Source organism: Pelobates fuscus, chromosome 8 (assembly GCF_036172605.1).
Source record: "Pelobates fuscus isolate aPelFus1 chromosome 8, aPelFus1.pri, whole genome shotgun sequence".
Lineage (NCBI taxonomy): Eukaryota > Metazoa > Chordata > Amphibia > Anura > Pelobatidae > Pelobates > Pelobates fuscus.
The window spans coordinates 96713139-96739079 of record NC_086324.1 but is presented as its reverse complement, the minus strand read 5'-3'; the positions used below and the strand labels follow the sequence as shown (position 1 = coordinate 96739079).

The 25941-nt window shown below is 40.0% G+C and overlaps 1 protein-coding gene across 1 annotated transcript in view; it reads right to left on the bottom strand.

Moving 5' to 3' along the window:
- Nucleotides 1–10041: 10041 nt before the first annotated feature.
- The window catches only part of CAVIN2 (caveolae associated protein 2), a 48813-nt gene continuing 32913 nt past the window's right edge, over nucleotides 10042–25941 (bottom strand). The window contains exon 2 of the mRNA XM_063430174.1: nucleotides 10042–12498. Within this exon, the coding sequence (XP_063286244.1) occupies nucleotides 11731–12498 (768 nt within the window). The 3' untranslated portion in view covers nucleotides 10042–11730. The remainder of the gene's footprint in view (nucleotides 12499–25941) is intronic.

Genomic DNA, 25941 nt, shown 5'->3' with positions numbered 1-25941 from the left:
ATAGCTAAAATGACAATGAAGGGGGGAAGTTATTATCATGGGTGACTTTAATCTTCCTGATGTGAATTGGAAAACCAAAATAGCTGCTTGTGCCAGGAGCACACATATTCTAAACTCCCTACAGGGGTTGTCTCTAAAACAAGTCGTTGAGGAGCCAACTCATAAAGAGGCCGTACTAGATTTAGTGTTAACAAATGGAGATTAATGTGGGTGAAAGTTTAGGATCCAGTGATCATTAGTCAGTGTGGTTTAATATAAGAACAGTGACTGAGTCACACCACACAATAAACAAAAGTTTTAGACTTTAGAAAAACAGACTTTTCTAAAATTAGAACATGTGTAAAGGAGTCATTACTGGAGCAATTTAAATGAAGCCCAAGAGAAATGGGATTATTTAAAAGTTGCACTGCTGAAGGCAACAGAAAATTGCATTAGGTTTGTCAGTAAAAGCAAAAAATTCAAGAAACCACCGTGGTACTCCACAGATGTGGCCAAAATAGTAAAAAACTAAAAGTTAGCATTTAGTAATTATAAAAAAAATAAACAGTTTGAGGAAGACAGACAGATCTATAAGATTAGTCAGAGAGAGGCTAAGCAAGTTATAAGAGCTTCCAAATCACACACAGAAGAGAAAATAGCACAGTCAGTAAAAATAGGGGACAAAACATTTTTTAGATACATAAATGAGAAAAGGAAAGTAAAACAAGGATTAGTTAGATTAAAAGCAAAAGAGGGGAGGTATGTAGAAGAGGATAAAGTTCTAGCTGGCTGCCTCAATCAATATTTTTGTTCAGTATTTACAGATAAAAATGAAGGAAAGGGGCCTCAGTTAGGAAAAAGAACAAATTAGTAATTTGTTACATGTGAGTTTACAGAGGAAGAGGTTCTATTTCAACTGTCAAAAGTAAAGACTTGATTGGGTAACTAAAATAATAGATCAGGGTGGTGGAGTAGACATTGTTTACCTAGATTTCAGTAAGGCTTTTGACACTGTTGCACATAAAATGCTTATCAATAAACTAATAAACCGCAATCTTTAAGTTTGGATTTAATTGGTAAGGCAGTGGCTGAATGAAGGGTTGTAGTCGATGTAGTATATTCGAAGCATGGGCTTGTCACCAGTGGTTTACCTCAGCGATCTGTACTTGGACCCATTCTCTTTAATATTTTTATTAGTGATATTGCAGAAGGTCTTGATGGTAAGGTATGTCTTTTTGCTGATGGTACTAAGATATTTAACAGGGTTGATGTTCCAGGAGGGATAAGCCACATGGCAAATGATTTAGGTAAACTAGAAAAATGGTCAGAGTTGTGGCAACTGACATTTAAGGTGGATAAGTGCAAGATAATGCATCGTGGACCTAAAAACCCAAGGGCAGAGTACAGAATATTTGATAGAGTCCTAACCTCAACATCTGAAGAAAGGAGCCAACTCAAGGAGGAGACTATATTTAGACTATATTTAAAAGAAGAAAAACTACTACAACAAGAGGACATAGTCCTAAATTAGAGGGGCAAAGGTTTAAAAATAATATCAGGAAGTGTTTCTTTACTGAGAGGGTAGTGGATGCATGCAATAGCCTTCCAGCTGAAGTGGTAGAGGTTAACACAGTGAAGGAGGCTTGAGATAGGCATGAGGCTATCCTAATTATAAGATAAGGTCAGGGACTAATAAAAGTATTTAGAAAATTGGGCAGACTAGATGGGCCGAATGAAAAGAAGGGGAGCAGTCAAGGATAGGGGTTTAGTGTAACACCATGATCCCGTACCTAACCCACAAAAAAAGGTCATCTAGACCGGAAAAGTAGGGGATAAACCTAGGGAATACAGTAAATCATAGAGAACCAAAGGTGTCTTGAATAGAATGTGACCACAAGATTAAATTTCCAATCCACTCCAATAAGATCTTAAAAGAGAAAATAATAAATAACAAAATAACTTTATTAGTTACTCTAAAAAGTACTAGGACAAATTAAACAGTGTTGCCTGATATGAGGGGGGACAGCCCTGAGTGAGATGCTCAATAATAGATAGTTAATAATAAAGAATACCACACTAGTTCCAAACGGGTATGGATTGGCAGTATGAGAACTAACTGAAGAGATAGCAATCTCCCCCTTTATGTGTTTAAGCCCTCATGGAAGTATATACAGCACTGGTTACGACAGCACTGGTGTGCTTATATCTCTATTTTTCACACGTGGTATAATAGTAACCAGCTTACTAATTGTTTTGCATATATCGCCTTTTTGCATATATGACACTTTATATGGCTGTCCTAATGCACAACTTCTTAGATTTTTCTAAAAAAAAATGTTTTAAATGTTTGTGGATAATACATAGAAATAAAATATGTGTATAGAGAGCAAAAAATAAATGAGGATTATTAACAACAAATATAATAAATATTAATCTGGTAATAACTTCATTGATATCTTCAAGGGTTAGGCAGGGTAAATGTGGTTCTGTGTCACTGGAGACACATAGAATATGCATTCAAGGGTGAATATACATTTATCAGTGTTCATAAGCAAAGGGAGCACAAGTGAATGATACATTGTCTGTAGTGGATGGGTTTAGCATTGAACTGCAGAGAATCCTGGGAAAACTATGTTGATGATATTACAGAAATCAGAGGAGCCATTACCAAATACATTAAAACAAATATATCTCCCAGTAAAAAAAAAAAAAAAAAAAAAAAAATCAATATTACACACTTTATGTCTAACCGCTTCAAAGCCTTGTACAAAAGGCTAAGCCTATGCTATAACAGAAAGAGGTGAAGCCAAGATTCAGATGCCATGTAATTACCTAGAAATAATGGGAAAAAAAGTATGTCCAAAAATGAAAACCGTATTGAACATGATTTTTAACTTCTTGCTACTTAAAACAGCCACAACATTCCAATTTAATATGTTACGTGATATTTATTTACATAATTGCTTGTTACAGTTGCAGAAGGTTTACGAAGCTGTGAATACAGACACAATGTGCATTTTCAGTAGATATGGTGCAATTCTTACTAAACTTAGATAGGTACATTTTGTATCTCTCTTCAATAAACTTCATTAATACAGTTACATTGATGTAGATAAACACATAACAGTCCAATTCTCAGCTGCCTGTTAGCTTCACGCGCACACAATATAAAATAAAGCACATTCATTATTTTTATTGCAATGACAGATGATAACATTTGCATAAGCCAGAAGATAACATTTGCATTTAATTCAAAAGCTTAAAATATGTGAACTCTTCATGAAGTCTAAAACAAAGATAATTCTATTTAAAATTTAGTAACCACAATGTAATTGTGTAAATCACAGATACATGATTAAGGACATGTATTAGTAGTAACAAGTATTAGTGTAACTTCTCTGCATTCTGAGAAATTATGTAGGACTTATAAATTAAACATATTCATTGGGACTACCTAGCTCAGTTTGTTGCTGGTGTCAAAATCAGTCACTTCAGATGTGAAAAGTCAGAAAATGTTTTTTGTATCTATATAATGACAATTGGATTTAGCTAAAATATGTATCTTACTTACTCTGTTATAAATGAACTAGAATAATAATTTCTTCAATGATGATGCTTCACTCTCATTATCTTATCTAGCCTTCGTATTGATGAACAGAAGATTGCAAACAATTTTGAGCATAGGTTCCACAGTATATGGCAAAAACATATCACGGCTGTAATTACTTTAACCACTTATCACAGACACATGCAATATATATACACACACACTTCTATCATCCTCAGTGTAGTATTCCAATATTTGCAATAGGATTATAGACAAGGAGTCACAACGCTCTATAACAGCAAATGGCTCAACATGCATCCGAGCAGAATAATAGTAGCGTGACATGTCCATCTTCTTTTCTAACACACATTTCATATAGCAACACAAGTAGGTTAAAGTTTTGCATATGCCCTTATTTCTTTCTTATCTTGCCTTATACTATAAATTTAATATAATGTTCTTGACTGACACCCTCCTTCAAGGCTAATATGATTTAAAAATAAATGTAAAACTACTTTAAAGCAGTGAAACAGACAGATTTGCATGAAGACATTTTAGTAAACCTATTAGTAAACCTACCCAATGCACAAGCACATAAAATGTAAGAATGTATCATTTTTAACAGCAAGCAAGGACACCATGACCACGGTGATGAGCTAAAATAGGAGGTCACATTTTTTTTTTTACTGAGAGCTTCTACTGAGTATTGACTGCTGTGTTTCAGGATTTGATAGAATTTGTGTTCTTGAATAAAACATTTAAAATCACTCATAACTTATGTTAACCTTTTTATCTGTGAGATTCTCTGTTTTCTTTTCAATTTCTATTAAAGATTTGGCACAATCCCGTTCAGACAAGGCAAGGCCAGAGCAAAAATTGTAAATGAAGTGAAGAGATTCTCCTCTTCCCTTTATGCTTTCTCTGTGCCAGCTAAAAAGACAAAGACAAAGTTTCTCTGTGCCAGCTAAAAAGACAAAGACAAAGTTTATTACAATGAGTCAGGGCCACCCCAAAAAATTGTGCTGCCTGGATCCAAGTATTAAATGCTGCCCTCCCCCCCCCCCCCCCCCCCGTGTGTCTGTGTGTATCCTGGGGATGTAGCTTGTGTCTGTGCACTGCAGCCAATACACTTATCTATACACTGTGTCTGTGTATATGCATGTGTGTCAGTGTTTGTATCTGTGTCCCTGTATCTGTGTGTCAGTGATTGTATCTATTTGTCTATGTATCTGCATGTGTGGCAGTGTATTTGTATTTGTATATCTGCATGTGTATCAGTGTGTCTGTGCAACTGTATGTGTGGCAGTATATGTATCAAAAACTGACACACATGCAGATACTGACACACATACAGATGTACAGACACATTGATACGCCTGTAGATACATAGACATACAGACATACACACAGACACATACAGACACTGACACATACAGATGCACCCACTGCCACACATGCAGACATACAGATACACACACTACACACACAGATAACCATTACACAGATACAGTATACACAAACTACACACTACACACATACAGACACACGCTACACATACACACACACAAAACACACACAATACACACACAGACACACACTACAAACATTACTCACATACAAACACGCAGATACCCAAACTACATACAGATACACACACTACACAGATACACTGATACAAACAGATACGCACACACAATGCACACAGATACACACACTACACATTACACTGATACAAACAGATACACACACTACACATACACACATACACACACTACACACATCCAAACACACAGATACCCACACTGCATACAGATACACACATTACACACATACAAACAGATACACAAACACATATAAACACTCACACACACACATTAAAAAAATTAAGCCACCCAGCAAGTTCTTACCTTCCGCTGGCTATGACTGGTGGGAGTTGGGAGCCTGCTCTCCCTATCTGGCCCCATCCTCGCGGCTTCCTCCTCCCGCAGGGCTGTGTGAGTGAGCAGTGAGGAAGTGATACACTGTCACATCCTCTCAACTCTCTGTGCACGATAAAAGGGTCTCGATTGCACTGTTAAAGCGCCACAGCGCATATGGCCTTGCATATGGCTGTCCTTGCATATGGCCATCAGGTAGCCTTAAGGGCATGGGCCACCTGATGGACCCTCACACAGGTTCCCAACCCATGCGGTGCTGCTGCACTGCCGCCAAGGGTAGGGAAATCCAGTTTTAAATTATGACAGGGGCATCAAAATGCAGCCCCTGTCAGAGTGCCGCCTGGAGCCGTGGCTCCAGCACGATCTATGGATGGGCCAACCCTGCCAGGACTTAAGATGGAGATACCCAGTTGTATTTAAAGAAGTGTGACCTCACAAATACATGCATATCAAATATAGAAAAAAGTAAACATAATATTAAAATTTGAGTAAGTAACAACTGTAAACACAAATGACCAATTTGTTGGCATCATAAGTTGGTTTGAAATATGACATAACTACCACATGGAAACTTTCTGAACAGTGTCCTTATATCATACCCTGCTGCTTGCTCTGATCCTCAAATCAATTTTTTAGGATCACCTCAGTTCTAAAGCAAACATAGCCTGGACAGAATACCTTGTATAGCTCACTATCAAATGAATGCACTGCATATTTTTTTTAAAAGTGGAACTAATACAATACATCCAATTAACTATAATACTACATTAAAAATAAATCCCTGTACTTAAGATCATTAGTCTGAATCACTGCCATCACCTGGAAGTAGGTTAACTTGTTGCCCATTCAGGTACCCCTCTTTTGGTCCATGGAGTCTCAGTTGGTCATTTTAACCCAGCATTGTCAGGCACTAGCCAGTTAACTCTCTTTGCAAGGATTTAAACAGTTACATAGTTGTCTAGGTTGAAAAGCAACTAAAGTCTAAGTTCAACCCTGAAGCCCATTCTTTTATGCTGATGATCCAAAGGAAGGCAAACCCCCCCAAAAAACAAAACACAATTGAAGCCATGTGCAATTATGCCACAAAAAGGGAAAAAAATCCTTCTTGACTCCATAATGACAATCAGATTTCTTCTTGGATCAACAACCTGAAAATGAAATGTGATATTCACTAGCCCACACAGAAGTATTATTTTACTTTGTGTCTTTATAGCAGATTTCAAAGCACTTTGGGCACAAACTAATTTGTGTTCAATGCAGGCATTTTTTGAGACATACAGTTCAGCTATCAGCTTTCTACCTGTGAATGCATTTATCTAAACTACAAATCATATACACCTATGGTGTACTTCTTGACAACATGTACAACTGTGCTAACAGAGAAACGCTGCCTAGAAGTGACGGACAAAAAGGGTAGTTTATAGATCTGTTATAGTAACTGTCCAGGAGCGAACAAGAAGGAACAATTGTAGAATGGGGAGGTGGAACAGAAAAGGCAGGTTAAGATGCAGAATGATGTAAAACATTTTTTTTCACAAAAACTAACGTAAGTGAGCATACAAAAATGCATTTATTTTTTTGTTTTAAAGTTATAAAATGTGTAAAAGGTGTGTTGATGCCAGTAGTCTCCCTTTAAAATATATAGAATTATTCTAATAAGGGATTACAAATATATTGCATGTATTTAACACAAAGTGACATATTTAATAGAGTGAGAATATAAGATCACAGTATGCACCTACAGTAAAATTCCTCAAGGTTACAGTAAACATACCAACAGTTAAAGGGACACTATAGGCACCCAGGCCACTTCATCTCACTGACTAGGTGCAAAGTCCCTGCCCCCTTAACCCTGCAGCAGCAAACAGTGCAGAATTAGAGAACCTGCAAAGTTTGCATTGCAGGGTTAAGACTGCCTATAGAGGTGCTTCCTGCAGTTTCACTGAGTTTGATAAGCTATGCATGAGGATGAGCAGCTTCTTCAAAAACCCCACAGAAAATCATTGAGTCAATGGTTTCCTATGGCAAAGGCCTAATGTGTGCTCGGCATGCACTCACTAAGCATGTGCATTAGTTTCCAGAATGGCTGGGATGTTGGTGGAGGAGGAGCCCAACCCAGCACAGAGGGGCATCAGTTAAGTGATCACTTAAGTAAAAAGGGCTTTTAACCTCTATATGCAGCCACGGGGGAAGGGGTGGCACTAAAGGGTCGCCGCTGCAACCAGGCCCCTCACTCCAGGGGGCCCGGCCGCAGCTACGACCCCTGTGACTGTGTTTCACCTGCACACCTTCTGGACCGGTTCACGGATGCGCTTGTCGGCAGATGGGGAGAGCTGTGCTGTGCTGCTCCCCTCCTGCCCTGTGTGTAGTGTAGCTGAGCAGTCTGACAGGAAGTGCTCACTGAGAGAGCACTTCCTGCATAACCGGGAACCGCAGCGGGCAGTGAGCAGGTACAGGAGGGGGGTGGGTTGGGGATGACACTCATGGTGAGGCTGGGGAGGAGGGTTTGGTAATGACATTCATGGAGAGGTTGGAGAATGGGGTTTGGTAATGACAACCATGGAGGGGTTTGGGAGGAGGATTTGGTAATGACAACCATGGAGGAGTTGGGGAGGGGGGTTTGGTAATGACATCCATGGAGGGGTTGGGGAGGGGGGTTTGGTAATGACATCTATGGAGGGGTTGGGGAGGGGGGTTTGGTAATGACATCCATGTAGGGGTTGGGGAGGGGGTTTGATAATGACACCCATGGAAGGGCTGTAAAGGGGGATTTGATGGTGACTCACATAGAGGGGTTGGGGGGGTTTGGGTGACACACATGGAGGGGCTGAAGAGTTTGTGGGTGACACACATGGATGGGGCTGGGGAGGGGGATTACGGGGTCACACATGGAGGGACTGGAGGGCTTAGAGGTGACACACATGGAAGGGCTGGGGGGGTTGTGGGTGACACATGGAAGGGCTGGGGAGGGGGTTTGGGATGACACACATGGAGGGGCTTTGGGGTTTGGAGGTGACACACATGGAGGGGCTGGGGGGTTGTGGGTGACACATGGAAGGGCTGGGGAGGGGGGTTTGGGTGACACACATGAAGGGGCTGGGGAGGAGGGTTTGGGGATAATACACATGGAGGGGCTGGAGAGAGGGATTTGGGGGTGACACACATGGAGGGGCTGGTGGGGTCTGGGCTGACTCACATGGAGGGACTAGGGGGTGTTGGGGTTGACATACATGGAGGGGTTAGGGGGATGGGGGTTGGGAATGACACACATTGAAGAGCTGGTTCGTTAGGATTGAAACACATGGAGGGTCTGGGGGGAGTTCGGATGGGCAATTTTTTGCACCGGGGCCCAGTGATTTCTAGTTATGCCTCTGGTGTTAGGAATAGAGTTTTGCATTCCTAATACTATAGTGCTCCTTTAATTCAGTTTTTAGATGTCCATACACACCAAATCAAAGTGATGGTTTTTGAAGGCTTTCAGAAAACCTAGAAAACTTCTATTACTTTTATAAACCAATACGAATCAATAATAAATCATAAGTTAGCACCATTTTGAATCTATACAGTTAATGATATTTGTTTTGAAGCTATAAAACCAATATATAGATTACAGCCCAATATATGTATTTTAAAACTGAAACATCTACAGTATTTAAAATTATATTTTTTTATATAAAGCAGGCTTCCCCAAACTCGGGCCCTCCAGATGTTGCTGAACCTCAACTTCCATAATTCTATTAATGAAATAGATAGGCTGAGAATCATGGGAGTTGTAGTTCAGCAACATCTGGAGGGCCGGAGTTTGGGGAAGCCTGATATAAAGCAACATTTTATTAGCATCTGTAATTAAAATATTGAAGTGCTCTTGCAAGGGCAAGTTTCAGTGTTCCCTCCTTACCGACTTGTGCTCCTCCCAGCCTATCTCCATTTCCAAGTATTACACATTTTTTTAAGTTCTTGCTCCCTTAAAGCAAACTTTTAATTGACTAAAATTAGCAACAAATCACCATGGCAAATTACCACCTCTTATAGTCCCAAGCAAGGATACTACAAACACCATTACAACAGCAGCTTGTAGTTATAACAAGGACATTGTCAAACAATTTTTTTTTAATTTTAAAGAAAAAAATATAAAAACATAGAAGATCCTCCAGCACCTAAAGGCCACTCCATGATGATGGGGCATGATATGATGGCAACTTCCTAATTATGTGTTCAACATATTTGTACAGTTGGCAAATCATCATTATCTCTTTTGGTGTCATCACATTGACTCAATATACCTGTGTAATAGGTGAATGTGTGTCAATTTGGTGATGCTGACAAAGTTTAAAAAGGTGTTCCCTTACCCATACATATAATTTTTAATGGACCAAAATTGTATAAATGTTATCAGTACTTATAGTTATATAGTAACTTCAGTTTGTGTGTAAATCGATTTTTAAATTGAATTTCCTTCACATGACATGAAGTCCCATTATATAGGTATACCTAGCTCAAAAAATATCATCAGTCCAAATCACTGAATCTAGCAAAACTGGATTACAAGATCTATGTTTTAAATATATACAAGACAACTTTTTTCCAATTAAATATTGGTAATTTAATTTGTTGCAAAGACTCATTCAGGAGACATTTGATGATGAAGCAAACATTTTTACCATCTCTACTGTAGGGCTACCATAAATTCCATTAAATACAGGACACATATACAATAAAATACAAATAATACAATATTCTTCTGACATACAAAAACTCATTATTTTGAAATAAAAGGACTCTCCATTGTCCAATGAAGACCAAAAAGAAAAGGAACACTCAAATTACCATAACCACCACTACAGCTCACAATAGTAATTATTCCTGCAAGAGCTTTCAGGTCTCAAAGGAGGATGTGAACAATACCTTGCAGACCACAGGTAAGTTCTCAAACAATTAACACATGGCTTGATTACATACAAAACACTCCTTGCACCATAAAAACTACAGTGTCATGTAAGGCTTATGGTGCTTGGAGTGTTCCTTTAAGCCAATCAAACCACTTAACATACATTTTCAATATAACATCTCTTAACAAACCAAACATGAAGTAAAACCATTCTATACCAATCCCCCACACATTATAATTTCTTTATGACATGCTAAAGCTAGAGTTTTCAACATTCAAAACCTACAGTAGTAACAAGTGACTATAAAACCTGCAATACAATATACATTTATGTATATAAATTCTAATGTGTCTTTAAAATATTTTTAATTCAAAGCAGTGAAATTGCAAGGGAGAACTATCTTATATCTAAGTCATTAGGGCACACTATATTAGGCTTTATATTTGTTAATGCCAGATCAGAAAATAATCACATTAAAAACATGTTCAGTTTAATAATTATGCTTTTTGTGAGAAAGGTAAAAAGATAAAGTCATATATAAATATATATATGTATATATAATTTATTCTTTAATATGTAAGAACTATCATATTACTTTATTCTGTTAGAAAAAAATATTTCATTAAAAAGACAGGAGTTCTATGGGTTATGTATTCTCTACATCTATTGGCTAAAGTAAAAATCCATGTATTAGGACAATGAATATTTTAATTGGCAAAGGAAGATTTTTAATAATCCCAATCTTATTTGTAAGTGTGAACCACTTAAGTTACTAACTTAAGGTCAGAGTATTTTCTCTGAGATATCTATAAAGGTATAAGTGTCTTGTTCTTTTGACAAATGGTCGAACTTTTTTGTGATGAATTAATGTCACTCACGGCAATATGGCTGATCATGTGCACACTGACTTCGAATAAAGACCAGGTTATATACTTAGATTGGAAGACATCTTGTAGAAAGTTTGATGTTTAATATTTTTCTTTTTTTTTTTTATGTATTTTTGCTTGGTTTTTCATTGTAAATGTGAAAAAGTAAAGCCACAGTGCAAATAGTAACATAGACCATTATATGAGAAATGCAGCTATCACACAAATGTACTATAAATTTAGTAGGTCTGACTTTATCATTTACATACATGTTCTCAATGTTGTAGTGGAATGAGACATACATATTTGGATTATGTTACACTCAGCCTGTTAATGGACTAGTAATAGTTATCAAATAACTAATAAGGTCCCTCGTCTAAAGATACTGTTCCCAACTAATTTTGCTGCCATTGGTCTCCAATTTAACATGCAAACCACCTATATTTCAACAAAAGAACATCCTAATGTAAGTTACTGTCTTCTGTTAGATACATGAGAACTGATGAAAACACTTAGGCACTTTGGTCTATTTGAAGAGCGGTTGACTGGGTAGGTTCTTCATAGGATTCTTCTATGTCTTCAGGAGTTGGTTTATACTCAGGACTGAATGGATTTTCACTCTCAAAGTCCAGTTCATTTTCTTCTTCATCTTCAACAATAGACAGCTCAATATTGTTGTTCACTATTGGGGTTTCGTCTGCCTTTTTCTCTTTCTCTGCTGAATCAACCACTGCTTTTACAACTTCATGTGGAGATGTCACTTCAGATGTTTGATCATTTGACACATTCACATCACATTCATTCTTGTCTTGCTCTGACTCATCTTCAGCATGTTTTTCCTCACTCTCTGCAGGAGTCTCCTCATCATGTTTTTTCTTCACATTAAAAGTAATCGGCACAACTTTGAATGATGAACCCTTTGAAGAAGGTGTGAATGACTTCTTGATTTTTTCCCTTCTTTCTGGTGACACAATCTTGGTGCCAATCTTGTTCATTTTCTTTTCAATATTTTGACGTGAAAATGCTTTTTTCAGGCTGTCTACCTTTTTGAGGCTTGAGCGCTTTATTTTTTCAGCTCTAGTTTTTTCAAATTTATCCTCAATACTATCATCAATTGCGTCTTCTCCAGGAATGATTTCATCATCTGATGACAGGTCAATTGTGTGCATTGTCTCCTCTTGCAGTTTGTTAGGGTCTGTAGATTCCTCAATTCCTTCAGTTATGCTTGGAACGGGAGTTGGTTCCTTCACAAATACATTAGCAGGGATTTCATTTTCTTCCTGAAACACAAAATAGATTGGTATATTTAGGACAATTACAGGGCATGAATACAAAAATACAGCAACCCATAAAATTTAAAAATGCTGGGAAATAAAATGTACAAGTTGTATTCATTATAGCACAAATTTTGTATAGACATAAATTAGAAGTAATCAGTAAATCATGGACAAAACAAGCTTATTAGACATAAAAAAAAAACTTCTATTTGTCATATCAGACAAAACAATACCAACATTGGTATACTTCTGTCTCTGGGATGAGGAGCATTTCTATCAAATTTATCTAAATATCAAATACCGTCATAATAACATAAGAAACTTTAATACAATCTGCAATACTTCAATTTACAGATACTATTTTAGCAACCTCCATGTGTTAGCTGCTACTCAATGCACAAGAATAGAGGGTCACTGGGAGGACAGTCCCCGTTATTATTATTTTTTATTATCACTACTTTCCACAAGTAAAGTATGGTGAATAAAGATGTGTTTTTATTTGTAATTTAGTTTGTATTGGTTCAAACACAGCTTACACACAGAAACTCAGTGACAGACACAAATTTTGAAGCTATCAATTCCAAACTTAAAAATGACATTGTAGTAATTAAAAACTACAAAACTGACACTCTATACACCCAGATGGAGAACAAATTACAACAGAATATTATCAACTTTAGACACCATCTGAAAGTTAAGAAACACAATAAATTCCAGAGGGATTTTAAGGATTTCAAAAACGGCAGAATTTTTAGACAATCCACGAAATACCAGAGACGACAGTACAATCAACGGGGTTCCTCTTCAGGTGAACTGACTGGTCCGACCAGGACCAACAACCCCAAAACAGACGAAAATCCCTGTTTAATCGTAACACTGACCGTTCACGAGACACAAGTGCCCACAAGAACCCCATCAACAAAAGTATTCTTAAGACTACGGACAAGTTAGTCTCGTTTCTAGACACTCCTATACCTACAGACATTACCAACCCTCAGACATCGTCTAACTCCTCACCTAATCCTTTTTTAGACCAGGACCAGCCCCGCCAACAACGGGGCTGACTAAGAGACAGGGATCGGTGGGCATACAAGAACCAAAACCGTACCCAAAGACAATAATGCCCAACAAAGTGATCAATCTATCCGATTTCCACCTTGAACAACATCACCTCACGCTACTCAATAGAGGATTATCTTTTGTGCCCACCCCTGGTCAAAGGATTTAACACCCCTGGTCAAAGGATTTAAATTTGTTTGGCCGTAAATTAGCTCTTAATATCCTTCATGCCAAAAAGGATCAACTGCTGGCCAATGAAATGGGCCTTTCCCTTGAGGACTTTGAACTTTCAAAAACCTTAGACTCACTCCTAGCCGAAAATGACATCTCAAGACCCCTGACCGACTTTAAACCCTCTAGCTATTTTACCCCTAATTTTGTGGATACACCCCACGTGGATCTCTTTATCCAAATGTCACTGAAAGAGTTAGAAGTCACACCCAATCAAGCCCCAGTTCTTAACAACCTAAATTTTATGGAACGTAAGGCATTGAAAGACCTGAAACAACTGACAACGGTGGTCATTAAACCCGCCGACAAAGGGGGGAATATAGTCCTCATGAATCGGCCAGAGTACGTTGCGATGTGTATGGCACACCTTGAGGATTCACTTCATTACAGGGCCCTTCCTTCTGACCCCACCAAGACCTTTACTAATGAGCTTGACAAACTCCTTAACGACGCCCTGAATGACCAAATAATCAATAAAGACGAATTTCGTTTCCTCTTACCTCACAAAAACCCAACCATTGCCACGTTTTACTGCCTACCAAAGATCCACAAGGGCATTCGCCCCCCACCGGGTAGACCTATTGTCTCCGGCAATAAGTGCTTAACAGAATCACCGAGTAAGTTCATTGAAAAGATTCTCCATCCCCTGGTGGAAACACTACCGTCCTATCTACAGGACACCAAATCCACTTTGTTGAAACTCCAAGACTTAATAGTTCCACCTTACACGCAGCTAGCAAGCCTTGATGTCGTGGCACTATATACTAATATCCCTCATGATAAAGGCATCAGGGCCTGTAGGCACTTCCTGGAGAACACGGCATATACTGACCTTCAGACCAACTTTATTCTTAACATCCTCGAGTTCGTTTTAACTCATAATTATTTTATTTTCAACGGTCAGTTTTACCTACAGGTCTCCGGAACAGCTATGGGGACGGCCTGCGCACCGACCTATGCCAACTTATTTTTGGGGTGGTGGGAGCAGTGTGTTGTCACTACACCACAGTTCCGCCACTTCCATGATTACATCATAAGTTGGCATAGGTATATAGATGACATGCTATTAATGTGGTCAGGATCCGTCCCCCTTTTCCAGGAGTTTGTCAGGTTACTCAATGATAACGACATAAACTTAAGACTGACGTACGTCATTGACGAACATGAACTCGTCTTCCTAGACCTTAAAATCCTGCTATCACTGGATGGCACAATACAGACAGAACTGTTCAGAAAAGCTACCTCGACAAATAGCTTGCTACATTGGGACAGCCATCACCCATTCAAATTAAAAGCCTCCATTCCGTACGGTCAGTACTTGCGAGCTAGACGAAACTGTTCGGTGGACCTGGCATTCTTCAACGAATGCCAAGTTCTAAGATCTCGTTTTAGAGAACTTGGCTATCCACATAGAGTTTTGAAGAATGCCTTCCATCGGGTCTGTCTGATGGATAGGAAATCCACACTAGCATACCACAGGCCAAAACAAGACTTAAAGTCCCCACGTTGCATTGCCACATTCGACCAAGGTTGGTCACCCATGTCTAAGATCCTCAACACCAACTGGCCTTTACTGCTACACAATCCAATACTTTCTAAGGTTCTACCGGAACACCCCCCACTGACAGCTCGCAGGCCCAGTAATCTTCAAGATCAACTTGTCCGCAGCCATCTGGCAACTCCCCCAATCGCCACTAATTGGCTAACAGGGACAAAAGGCACCTATAGATGCGGACACTGTAAAGCCTGCCAGTACGTTATACCATCTAAACATGTTACATCAACACAAACCCACGCCTCCGTTGAGACCAATGCACTGGTGAACTGTAACACCACAAGAATAATTTACCTGATTACCTGTAGTTGTGGCATACAGTATATCGGTAAAACGTTCCAACAGTTTAAACGGAGGATTCTACAACATGTAACTTCAGTCAGAAACACGCTTACACACACCCCGGTAGCGAGACATATCCAAAACTTTCATGGAGGCAACCCGCAGAACCTCACTTTCCAAGCTATTGAGAAACTACTTCCAAATCTGAGAAAAGGTGATTTTAACAAGGTTCTGTTACGTAAAGAATCCCAATGGATCTTCTCGTTCAAGACCCTATCTCCTCTGGGTCTGAACGAGGAATTTAATTATACCCCATTTATCCACTAGGCGATCACCTTAGTCTAGCACCCGACTTTGCCTCATCAGGCAACCAACGTGGTTGCTAATTTCCCGGTGTGGTGACCCCCATATCGCTGCTAGCAAAAGTTGCTGTTCATGTAGCAACTCTATTTCCTCATTTTCTCATGTCTGTATGTACGCACCAATTGAACTGCGGTTTTCAGGTACTATGTCGAATATGTCTAATTTACATACAGCTCAATTCTGCCTACCCAATAATTTGCTACTAGTAGTCTACCACGAACCCTTTTAGTGGTATGTTATTATTATTCCCTTCTCCATCTCGATCTATTGATCATACTATACTTAGTTCTCAAAGAAGGACACCCTGACCCTTATGCTTTGCATAACCATTTACGTCTCAACCAATATTTATACGTATGAGACTTTATCTATATTGTGATTATCTCCTTCAACAGGAGTAATCTATTTTGACAGCCACAGTCACCGAATTTATATATTTCCTTTGTCTCATCTCCTCCACTTTCAACCTTGGAGGGGAACTACTATCCTGACTACATAATAGGGTGTTAGAACCCCATCCCGATATTAGGAATGCGTTCAGGCACCTTTTGAGCCTTTTCGGCCACCGTATTGTGACTCCTCCCCCTCATGCACCCAGGAACCAATCAGGGGTTTGAGCGGGCTATTTAAGTTCCATTAACCCGGGAAGTCTTTTCCCCTGACGAGCCTGGTACACACAGGCGAAACGCGCGTCGGGTTAGACAGCTGGGAGACCATATCCAACTCTGTCAACGCAAATTGACTAAAAAGACCTACTTTGGGTGAGACCTTCACCCGACCTACTGGACCTTACAGTTGGGTCACCACTACCTAACATCCATACTGATTCCCCTTTGGGAGTCCCCCCTATACAATTATTGCATATACTACCCGTTTGGGTCATTGGTACACCAGTACCTAGCACTATACTCTCTCTGAATCTCCTTACATACTTCTTTCCTATACCTGGTACCCACGAAGGCACCATTCTTCTCTACTTCATATCCGGCTCAGATAGATTAGCTGGTTAAACAAGTACCTCTTTACACGTAAATTACGTTTTTGAATAAGCTCCATTTTACAGCTTTATATCCGTCTTGAACAGACTAGCTGGCTAAATATATACCTTTTTATACGTAACTTACGTTTCGAATAGGCTCTACCCTACAGCTTTATATCCGGCTCGAACAGATTAGCTGGTTAAATAAATACCTTTTGACACGCAACTTACGTTTGTAAATAGACTCTACTTTACAGCCCATTGGGCACAGGAAGAGGGTACAGTACATAGTGTATTATACACACCCATCTTTTTCTTGGGAGCAACCCGGTTTCCTACCACCTGCCTTACACTACTGTGGCAGTGATACCTTTCGTGCCAGTGTATCTACACACCTTGCGCCCTGATTATGGGGATACATTTCCACTAGTACGGTTAATCGGCTCACGGGATTCTGTTTGCAATCTGGACAGTAACTTATCACGGACTGTTCCTATTAGCAACTTATCTCGATACTTTAGCCCTAACCTCATGCACAATACTTTCATAGGCGGACTTCGTCACCATTTGCATAAACCTCATAGGCAGTGGTGTACGGAACTATCCAGCCACCTTATGCTCTCACTATAAACTCAAGCACAATATCCTTACAGACGTACTTTGTTACCACTTAGACATTTAACATCCGGTGGTGCATAGACACACTCTGTTACCACTTGTAGATATTGAATGTCCAGTGGTGTACTTGTCAATTCAGCCCCGCTCTGCTCTCATTGTAGGAGCAACACCTTATATATATATAGTTTCAGGCGGTTTCCGCCACAGCTTGCAGCGAGCTGAATAGGCATTTTGTCCACCGAGGCATATAGCCCTGGTACGCCCTTACCCTAGAACTACGAGATCTGACACGCTCTTGGCGGGTTTCTCGCCACTGTAGCACCTTGGTGTTAGCATCCTTGACCTAGTACTTAAAGTTAGGTAGTGGTATTTGTCTCCCTTCCCCCCTTCACCTCCTTTGTATATAGTTCAGTTTATGTTGTGTTGTTCCAATGAATAAAGTTATTATCTTTTAACTGTTTACTTATGACATACGGTGTATATACGTATACACCACAGGACAGACTTTGCTCTCTTTCCGTTCTCCTCCTTATAACTTAGGGTTACCCCCTGTTCTGTCCTTTGGCACTCACTATCCGGCCACCTCTCTCTATATGCTCAGTGACAGACACTTTCACTGGTTTGACACACACTGACAGACACGCTTATTAACAGATGCACACTTACTGACAGACACTCTCACTGATTTGAGAAACAAACTGAAAGACACACTTACTAAAAAACACACACACATTTACAGACAGACACACACATTCTCTCACACACACACTACAAATTATTATTTTTTTTTAATTATTTTTATTTAAATCCACTAAGCCTCTCTGCCTTTGGGAGAGCTAGAGTTGATTCTTTACCTGGAATCCAGTGTGGGGTTTGTGTAATTTGTGTGTTCTTCCAGCACTGCTACCTCGCACCCGGTTTAGTGATTACTAATATATTTAAGCTCTGTAATTAAAGAACTAGATTCTAGGACGCTATACAAAAAAGTTGCAAAGTTGGCTAAGATAAAAGGAAAGATAAAAACCCACTCCCTGTTATTGCCCTTGAATGAAGGGTTACTCTTCTTAAAGAGTTACTCCAAGCATCGTGACTGTCACAAACACAATCTACTCCAAGTGTGCATGCTACTTGAACTGGTGGTGAAAGGGTTAAAGCACTATTTATCTGCACTAGAATGGAAAAAAATTATAAAAATCCCCCTTAACACCACCCACACTTAATTATTATAACACATTATCTCATGACATTGCCACCACCAAGACAATTTAAAAATGGTATTCTTTGGTCCCAACAAGCAAATTAAACCAAAAACCCACACAATCCAATTTAACACAATATCTATGTGATTTCAAATTACTAATATATTGGTCTAATCAAGTAACGTGATTCTTTACTAGACAAAGGCAGAACTTAATAAGGAATATTTATAATTAACAAACAATAGTCACAGTGCATACAAAAAATAGATGACAAACGTTATTTAAACCAACAACTGATAATAAAAAGGGATTTTAACAGAAAACTTCTCACTTAGATGGTTAAGTAATAGTTTTTTCTGTCTGGGGGTCTCTGGAAAGGAAAGATGGTGACATTTGCCCATCATTAGATGATACCTCCTGTATTCATGTTTCCAAACTGGCCCAGAGGTGATATAGGTGGAGGGAAGGTGTACCTATAGGAACTATAAGTAATACCCCCCTTCAGACCTTATAGAACATCAATCCATATAGAAATTTTGATTTAATCTCCTCCTTTGTGCTTGCCACTTCAGAGAAAAGGCAGTGTTTAAATTGCTCTCTAAGGACACCTCCAGTGGCTACTTCTCAGATGGGTCAGTGCTCTATGAGGAGGCGTTCGGCCCCGCCCCACCTCCTTGACGATCTCAGCCAATCCAATGCTTTTCTTATGGTAAAGCACTGGATTGGCTGATATAATCAATTCTGATGTCAGCAAAGAAAGCAGATTGGGGGTGGGGCCAGTGCAGGCGGACCCACGCGGTGCTGGAAATAAGGTAAGTTTTCTTACTTTTTAGGGTGGGCAAGCCACCTAGATGGTGATTTTTAACACTACTGGGTCAGGACTACACGTTTGTCTTCCTGACCCTTTAGTGTTCCTTTAAAGAATGAGTGATTGTGCTAATATTGCAATTGGAAAACAAGTCACAAAGCTATAAACAATTAATATTCAAACTTTTTTTAATTTTAAAGTATGGTTCTTCTAAAAAAAAAAAAACATATTTCAGAAATGACTTAAATGATTCACTTTAAAGGAGCACTATAGCATTAGGAACAGAAATAGCATTATTCTACCTATTTACTTACCTTTACTCCCTGGCTGCGCTGGTCTTGCTCTGCCTACCTGGATGAGACCAAGATTGATTATCTCAGCCAATCCTATGCTTTCCCATAAAGAAGCACTGGGAAAACACTGCACTGTACCAATCAAATGCTCTTTTTTAGCAGCATGTAATTGAATCACCTAGTCTGACTCTGTTATTCCGCTGAAGAGCCTGTAGTGGCTGTCTGGAAGACAGGCACGTAAGGTGTGGTTAACCCTGCAATCATAACATTGCTGTATCTGCTATACTGCAATGTTTTCAGTTGCAGAGTTAAAAAGTAAAGGGCCACAGCAACCAGAACACTTAATTGAGGTGAAGTTGTCTGGGTGCAGGCCTCCCAACAGTCCCACTTTTTGTGGGACTGTCTTAATTTCTTCTATCATACTGTCTCTCTTTAGCTCCCTGGTGTCATGCATCCTCAGAACTGTCCCCAGGCAGCACTGTGAAAACGTATCATCATGTGGGCTCTCAATGTGCAGAGTGCACTAGGAACATGTAGGGAGCGCTTCAGCAGGTTGGGTGCTGGCAGGTGGCATGTCGATGGGTGTCCACCCATTAGGGACAACACTAGTGACATGGGTCTTGTGTGTGTTGGTTACTTTAAATATATCTGCTTGGTTAATCAGAAAACTGAGATTTAGTTCATCATGTCTGTGGGTGGATGAATATTTTCCAAATGATTTAAATACAGCAACATGTGTGACTCATTTAGCTTAAACTACAATGCTTTACAAACTAGATTATAAAATACATTTAAAGCAAAAATGAGTTATTTATGGAATTTGTTATAATTCTTTGTAGAAAGTATTTCAGCATGTATAACTATATAAAGCCTAGCATGTAAAAGTATAATATAAACAAATATATTGCATACAATTATATATAGTATTCGTCTAAAGCAGTGATTCTCAACCTTTCATGGAGAAGTACTCCTGCCGGTCTAAAAGATATTCCTAAGTACCCCTGCCTCAAGATTATAATTTCTATTGATTTAAATTACAAGTAAAATGTGTTGTTGCTGATGTTTAAATTAATCCCGTATTGGAGAACAAGCATGATTAAAGATAGTAAAGAATATTTTTACACACACACACACAAAACTGACACACACTTAAACACAAAGGACATAGACACACATACAAGCACACATTTAAACACAGAGGACATTGAAACACACACACACACACACACACAATTACATACAAAGGAAACTGACACACAAACATATCGTTTTGGGGTAATAGTTGGAAGGCTAGTGGCTGCAGTGAGGGTATAGGGGCTGTAATGGGGACAGGGGCTATAGTGAGGGAATAGGGGCGGCAGTGGAGTAGGAGAGGCACTAGTGGGGGAATAGAAGCGATAGTGGGAGTATAGGGGCTGTAGCAAGGTTATAGAGGGGAAATTGGTTGATAGGAGCTGTACTGGAGGGATACGGGCTGTAGTGGATGGATAGGGGAAATAGTGTGAGGATAGTAGCTCTGGCTCCTGGCATACCCTCTCCTCTGCTTTTGGTGTGCATTCCTCCTGAGGTACGTGTACCGCAAGTTGAGGAACCAGGGTGTAAAGTAGATACCACACTCCCAAACTTATACACACTTCTCTTACTTTAGCAAATAATTATGTGCAGAACCCCCATCACTGTGATAACAACTACATCACGCCTTATGACAGAGAGTCTGGACCTAAAGATGGATATTTTGTCTTTGTTCCCTTTATATCTCCCCACTAGAACTTATGTTAGTTATTCTAGAAAAACTGCAATTCTATCTTGGTTACAAAAGGTGCCTCTAGGTGAACGAAAGATGAGTGATACAAAAGCATAGATTTTTTTGGTGCTGTAGTCATAACTATCAGCAAGGCTAGCACCTCTACTTTCCACCCACTTTTTTCAGTATAACCTCCTTCCAGTGGCGTACACACAATACATGGGGCCTCAGTGCGAAAACTGATCCATGGGCCCGCTCCCCCGGTGGTTACACCGTGCGGGCCGGGGCCGCAACACATGGGCCCTGTCGCAGCTGTGACCCCTGTATGTACACCACCACACACACACACACACACATACAATCACACATACATACAAACACACACACACACACAGAGACACAAATATGCAGACACACACATACAAACACACACACATACATGCAGACACACACATACAGACACACATATACACAGACACACAGACATTCACACATACACACATACATAGACACACAGACACACATACAGAGAAACATTCATACAGACACACACACATATACAAACACGCACATATACAAAATATTTTAGTCACCCTCCTGTTTCCTACCTTTTAGAGGAGGGTGACTTCTCTATGGTCCAGTGGTGGCTCAGCCTGATGGGAGTCAGAGTTCCCATTCTGACTCCCTCCTCTCTTCCTCGCGTGCAACTTCCGTTGTAAGCTGGGAGGAGTGATGGGGCAGTCACTTCCTCACAGCTGTGATATCATCAAAGGGAGCCCGGTCGCGCTGTTAAAGCACCACAGCGCTGACCAGGCCTCCTAGAAATCCATAGTCATTGGGTGGCCCTAACAGCATGGGCCACCCGATGGGCCCCTTAACGTGTGGCCCCGACGGTTATACAGTGCGGGCCAGGGCCGCAACACATGGCGGTGGGCACACGGTCGCATGGGTCTGCAGGGCGGCCAAGCCCACTGAAATATGTACACCACTGCCTCCTTCCTTTATATACCACACCAACAAAAGCCTGGCTAAGAATCATAGGAAATATAGTACACCAATCTAGGATAAAGGAATATCCAGTAAAGATGATTATGCTTGAAAATTGTAGTAATGATGAGCCACAGGACTGCAGATGTTTGTGGGTTACAGCTCCCATGTTGCTAAAGCAGTCAAAACAAAAGAAAATTATAAGAAATCTAGACCGCAAACATATTTGCTACATACAGTCAATTCACTAACATGGTACTGCAAATGTTTAGGCCACATTCATTTTCTATGTGCATAAATGACCCAAGAGCAGCCTGAGAATCATGGGAATCATACATACACACTAGAAGTCTTTAACCTATTCCTGGCCAGTAGTGTCTGTTACAGCTCATCCCTTTCCTGGTACTCAAATAAGGGTCTTTTCATTTACATCTTAAAGGAGCATGATCAGAGCACACATAGGCGAAATAGGCGTAGGGCACCGGCCTGCTGGGGCCGCCCACCGGGATATTTCCTGGTGGCTTCCCCTGTCTGGGGCCTCAGCGATGGGCGAGCGGCTCTTAAGCCGCCCCCAGTGACGGGCCGATCCTCAAGGCGCCTGAAGGTAGGGACGCCGAGAGAAGCCCTATCACAGGGGGACCAGGAGGTGGCCATCTGGCCACCTCAGGGTGCCCCCGATGCTGTGCTATGGTAAGGCAGAGCAGGCACCTGCTTACTTTGTCTGTCAGTGAGTGAGTGACATGAAGGGGCGGCAATATGGATCTTTGTCTAGGGCGGCAGAAATCCTTGCACCAGCCATGACTGGCCAACGCAATCACAGACTGCTAAAAACATACACACAGACTGCTAAATACACATACACAGAGATAGCTGAATACCCCCCAAGGCTGCTGAATACACACCCAGACTGGTGAATACACACACAGACTGCTAAATGCACACACACACATACAGACTGCTGAATACATACACACAGACTGATAAATACATATACACATACATAGACAGCTGAATACACACAGACAAACTGCAATGAGGGATGCAGTGTGTGTGTGTGGTGTGCAATATGTATGGGGGTGCATTATATGTGTGAGGTGTAGTGTGAATGCGGGGGATGCAGTTGGGGAGGGTGCACTGTGTGTGTTTGTGGAGGGGTGCAGTGTTTGTAGGGGTTCAGAGTGTGGAGGGGTTCAGAAGGAGGACAGTCTACAGCAGCAACCAGAGCCAACCTGGTCCTCACTGGACCCAAAACCAAACAACCCCTACAAACACAACACGTTTGACAATCCACATACATGCACAAATAAACATTTGTTCAAAAACAAACTGTCCTTTGAAAAAAATACATCTCAGAATAACAGAACACACTGTGTAACCTGCCAAAGTGGTTTTCCCCTCCTTATACTCCATCCTGAAAAAAACTATTCTACACAGCCAATATGCCATATGTTATAATAAGATACATCATTAATTTGTTACAATAACATGTAGCTGATGGATAATTGAGGATTCATCAGGGGTACTGGAAATTGAAAGTGATCGTCAAAAAGCACTAGAATGGCATTCTTTTTCTTTAAAGGGAAACAAAACCATTAGCACCACTCCCTGTTTTTAAAATAAATAATGCATATAAATAGCAAAAAAATACTTGCCTTCAAAAACTTCTGTATCTGTAGAGTTTATAAAGGCTGACTGCAGGTAAAGGGAGATCACCCTGATGGAGATGATGCAATCAGTAGTCTCTCATTCTGAAATATGAGGTCTGTTCTTATCTTGTCTAGTTTTACTCACCTTTTTCTAGTGGCAAGACTTCCTCAGTGCGGTTTCCCTTTCCGTCTCCTGAAAAATCATCAAGGACGCATATCTTTGTCCAGCCCATTCTCCCAATGTTTCTCAATGGAAAGCATTGAATCCAAAATTCTCCTGTGAGTTTTAATGTATTGCAGCCACTAAAAGCATGTTTAACCCTTCAAGGTAAACATTGATTTTTCTGAAACAAAGAAATATTTTACCTTGAGGGGCTAAACATTCAGGAGCACTGCACGCAGACCGCTTCATTTAGAGGAAGTTTTCTTAGTGACTTTAGTGGTCATTTAAAGTCTGAGAAGCCTGATATTTCACTGTAATTCCACCCAGTCAATACTGAGACAAAGTAAGGACTACAAAAGTCTCAGTATATTTCCTACACAGGACAAAGCTTGACACAAGGCAGAGCTACCACCATCAAGCCTTATCACTTCTCCTAGCCATCACTAGTAATGACTGTAGGGAAATTAAGTGCTTTCTATGGAGGATCTAATGGCTTTGCAGGATCCTCCATAGACCTCAATGCTGTACTTTCGCACAGGAGTAAAGCGCTCACTGGTCTACAGGCAGATGAAGCACCAGGAGCTGAATAGGAATAGATGGAAGATAATAGAGACAAATAAGAACCAATCTAGTCTGCCCAATTTTCTAAATCCTTATTTGCATCTGGAGCCCAAAATTGCACAGCATATTCAAGATGTGGTTGTCACGCCAAGGGTGCAAATTTATTGTTGCACAATAGAATATTGATATTTAATGTAATTTGTGTAGTGCATATATGAATTGGCCACTTGGTTGCAAGGTCAGATAACAGTTATATAAATGATATAGGAATGTGAGAGGGGTCAAAAGGTTTACCATATGGATTGATCCTTTGATTAATCAAAGTCTCTGCAAGGTGTGAGAAGTCACACATACACGGCCTGTAAGTCTGGTTTAAATATAAACTAACTCTCTAATTATCCATATGCCTAGATTCCCTCTTAGATAGGGGGTCCTCTAATATGTTAATGGCCATTAGCCTTGTATTCCAGTATTATATCCAAAAGAAACATTAATACTTACCCACAGATTAATAATTAAGCCTCATTTGTATTATATTTAGAATGGGACAAGCACAATCTCTTAATCAAGCCCAAACATGATATTGGGTCACAGGTAAGGAGTGTGCCATATCTATGGAATGGGAAAATGGTAAATTCATAGATGCAATTATTATTTATGTGGCAAGTAAAGAGAAGATATAACCATATGTTTCCATTTCGATTGATGTTGGTCTGAAACACGATGGGGTGGTCACTTATAAGTACTATAGGTACGCCTTATCTCTACCTCTGGGCGAGGCTTGGTAATCCACAGGATATATATCTAATGATACTGAAGTGTGTATTGTACTTGCTTGGGGGCCAGAATGTAATTCTGAGTGAGTCACCATCTCCATTACCAGAGATCCCCTGGGCAGAAGTTTTACTTTGAAAACCTGAGTAAGTTATTAGGACTTCTGTTATTTTATCCCTTTTGA